The sequence below is a fragment of the Crocodylus porosus genome, unplaced genomic scaffold (assembly GCF_001723895.1).
Source record: "Crocodylus porosus isolate Cpor-Errol unplaced genomic scaffold, CroPor_comp1, whole genome shotgun sequence".
Taxonomy (NCBI): domain Eukaryota; kingdom Metazoa; phylum Chordata; order Crocodylia; family Crocodylidae; genus Crocodylus; species Crocodylus porosus.
The window spans coordinates 55,014,004-55,017,866 of record NW_017728943.1 but is presented as its reverse complement, the minus strand read 5'-3'; the positions used below and the strand labels follow the sequence as shown (position 1 = coordinate 55,017,866).

General features: G+C 41.5%; 1 protein-coding gene across 6 annotated transcripts in view; it reads right to left on the bottom strand.

The window, feature by feature from the left end:
* PREPL (prolyl endopeptidase-like) overlaps positions 1–3,863 on the bottom strand; it is a 26,729-nt gene that overhangs the window by 15,511 nt on the left and 7,355 nt on the right. For all 6 annotated transcript variants that reach the window (XM_019549369.1, XM_019549371.1, XM_019549374.1 and 3 more), the window contains 2 exons: positions 2,819–2,942; positions 542–758 (listed from right to left, as the gene is read on the bottom strand). In XM_019549369.1, the coding sequence (XP_019404914.1) occupies positions 542–758; positions 2,819–2,942 (341 nt within the window). The remainder of the gene's footprint in view (positions 1–541; positions 759–2,818; positions 2,943–3,863) is intronic.

Below are 3,863 nucleotides of genomic sequence, written 5' to 3'. Positions count from 1 at the left end.
AACACCTTCAAGAGGAATTTGGATGTTTATCTTGCTGGGATCCTATGACCCCAGCTGACTTCCTGCCCTTTGGGCGGGGGGCTGGACTCCATGATCTTCCGAGGTCCCTCCCAGCCCTAACGTCTATGAAATCTATGAAACAGAATTCACAGTGGCAATGTAAACTTCCTCACACTGTCCAGCCACTGTACTTTATCACTGGTTTCTGGGGGTTGTTTAGCAATACAGATAATGGTCAGATAGGAACTGGACCACCAAGTGATATTAACACAGTGCAAACAGCCTTTATAAGATAATGATTTTCAATCACCCCCCCAAACACCTGGATTTAAATCCATATGCTAGAGATGAAAGACGTCGTGTATTACTGTTTATCTTCACAGGCATTCAGTTTTCTATAATTTTCTTAAATAACTACAGTAAGGGGTCAAGAAAACCAACTACTTTCCCCCCCACAACCAACTTGAAGGCTTTTTCCATGTGATTTGTAATAAGTCTTTTAAAGTGATACTAGTGCTTCACTAGTTTCTTCAAATATTACCTTGTATTCTGCAGGTTGTCCATATGTAGTAAGAATATATAATTCATCATTTCTGTGCTCAATATGGTAAATAACCCCTTTTGTTCGCTGTTGTACAAGAACAGGTGATTTAAAAGGATGGCTACAGTCAACCAACCAAACTTCAGAGGTAGTCTTGCTGTTACTGTTGATAGTGAGAAAATGTCTATCCTTTGTGCAACATATATCCACAAAAAATCTGCAGACAATGAAAAATAACAGCCAAAAGAATGAGTTTATTATGTATTTTTACCAAACTGGCAAGCTCACCTGCTCAAATAGGTTTGGTAACAAATTACTGTCGGGGCATGTAGGGGGAGAGGGAAATTGGTATTTGTCATCTATATACATTTGTACTCTCCATGTACATTTATGGAGAGACCAGAATTTCTACAATTAGAAAAAGAAAGGTAGAATAAGGAAATAAGCTTCCTGCTTGTTGGTTCCTCACTTGCTGTGGACGTTGCATCCACTCAGCAAAGATTCCATCGCTCAGACCAGCAGCCTGGCCCTTAAAAGCAGGAGTCAGCCACATTTTCTGGTGGCAGGTAGAATGACCAAGCTTGGGTCTCAAGTGGGCCAGAATTAGCTTCTGGCCACCTCCACTGCTTCTCCCTGCTGCTCGACTGTAACACAACGCAGGTCCACTGAAGCGCCTATCATGAGGCCCAGGTAGAGCCTCTTCCTCTGATGCCTACACTGCCTGACTGTGGCGCAACCCAGGCAGAGCTCCCTTTCTGCCAAAACCTCCAACATCTGGGTGTGGCATGGTGTGAACAGAAATCTCCTCTGGCCCCTTGTTGAAGCCAGGGCTCTGCAGGCTCAAGATAAGGCTCATGAGCCATCAATTCCTAACCCGTCATCCAGAAAGCCTGGGGTCAGATCAAAAAGTGTGCCAGTTGTTTCACAGAAGTCTGAGTGTAGGATTTTTCATTTATGTTACAAGTCAAGGCAAGCTTCTTAGGGATATTAGACTACATATCTAAAGGAGTTCTGCGTTGAATATGTGAAAATAACACAAAAATATTTTGTATTGCAGTCTCCCACAAAGAAATAATTTTGCTATGAATTACATTAGAACATGAACCTTTACACTCAAGTTTTCTGTTTGAGCTACAGTAGTGATTGTGACCTTTACAACTGTCAACAATTTCCTTGTGGGAAAGTGTCTAGTCATGCAACTTGTCTGTCCCTTGTGATCCTGCCACTTGACTTAGGGTTTTGTATAACTGCAGGCACCAAATGCCATTGGGGAAAGACTCTGTTTTTTCATGGCAGTTCTAGTGTCAGGCATGCTCCCGTTAAAAAAAAAATCTTTACTGAGAAAGTCAGTAAAACAAAACCAAAAATGTATTTATGATGTACTGTATAAAGCCTTATCTGTCAGAAATGCTACATCAACTATACTAGTTCTGCACATAATTTAGGAGTCATCTTGTCTTTCTAAAATGTTGCTTCAAGGAAGTTCAGTCAACAAGCTGAACCCTGGGAACACTACAGTATATTGACTGTATTGATCTGCTACCTGTAGCAAGAACTGGTCCAAACATTTTAATACTTTTTAACTGATGTAACAGATGTTCCTAGGAGGAGAACTCAACCCCTAACAACCTCATTTGCACTATATGGAACTGTCAGACTTTCATTGAAGAATACCTTGACCTGAGACTGATCTTGACATTTACAGACTCAGATAAACAGTTAGGACACTTTTACATGTGCTCTGGGTGTGGGGGGCGGGGGCAAGAGCTGCTCTAATTAAAACGCCACCATGTTTCCTGTATCAGCATCCTCACACTTAAAAATGGCAGCGGAGTGCTTGAACTAAAGCTCTTTCAACAACCTTTAGTTCAAGAACCACTGCCACCATTTTTAAGTGCGGGGATGCTGAGACACAAAATACAGGAGGCTGCTAGAATGCAGCAGTTGCCACACTCCAGCAGACTCAGCTAATCGAGTCTGCTCCAACATGCTGGAATTCCAGCGCGTCAGAGCAGCCTCTACGCTCGTGTACAGGTGCCCCTAGGTACTACAGAACAGTTAAATCTAAGGTTATCACTAACCTGGCAAAGTAGAAAGCATGTTCTTTAAGAACAAATTGTAAAAGAAACAGTAAAACCCAAACTAAAAATGCTTTCAGTGATTTGGCAGCAAGTTTGGAAAAAATGTGGTATTTCCTTCATTTTTACATATCAATATGATTATTTATTATAACTAACAAATAAGGAAATGCTTATTACGTTTGACTAGAATGATTACCTTGGATCTTGTTCTGTGTAAACTAGCTCAGTATGTTTTGTATCAGTCAAAGTGGTCAGAAACACATTATAGCATGAGAGGTTTTCTTGACTGGTATAAAACAGAACATTATTTGTGGCCCATTCTGAAAAACAAGAAACATGCATTTGAACCACCCCACCATATGTGGTGTTACTGATGAATGAATTAAATCTTTTGTCTTTGTCCCAAAGCAAATTTTAAAGATGATTTGTAAAGAGGCTTGACTTTGAGAATTTAAATGAAATCAATTCACCTAAAAGGCAATAAGTTGCTCTTCAAAACCTTTAAACAGACACCATTCAAGCTGCAGTCTCCCACCCTGGTGGCTGGGAGATTGCGTAAGTTGTGGTCTCCCAGTCACTGGAGCTTGCTTCTTGCTCATGCAGGGGAAGCTCTAGACTGAACTCCCTCTGCACTGGTAATATGGCATGATTGGATCTGATTTATCATCCTACAATCACACCTCCTGCTATGTACACCCATGAGATGCAATTGTGTAGATGGCACATTAGATCCCATCATGCCCTTACTTGCACATGTAAAGAGGCAAGGACAAAGGCATAGGACTGGGAGGGACCTCTTGCCTCATGAAGTCTACTTGGGCTGCAATCACATGCACCATCTCATGTAGCCTTTTCACAAATTTCTCAAGATACATCCATAAAACCAGCTAGGTTTTTTGTCACTATTATTCTAACTGGAAGGCTGACCCAAAACATGATTTCTGTGTTGTTTAGGAACATTCTTCCAGTTTCCAGCCTAAATGTAGTTGGGAGTAATTTACCGAAATGTAATTTACCAAAATGGGGCAGCGGAGTCCCCCAGGGCTTGGTCCTTGGGCCTGCGCTGTTCAATTTCCTCATCAGCGATTTGGACGACGGGGTGAAATGCAACCTGTTTAAATTTGTTGATGATACCAAAATTTGGGGTGAGGTGAGCATGCTAGTAGGGAGGGAAAGATTGCAGCAAGATCTGGATAGGTTACAGGAGTGGGCTGACATAAACAGGATGCGTTTCAATACTG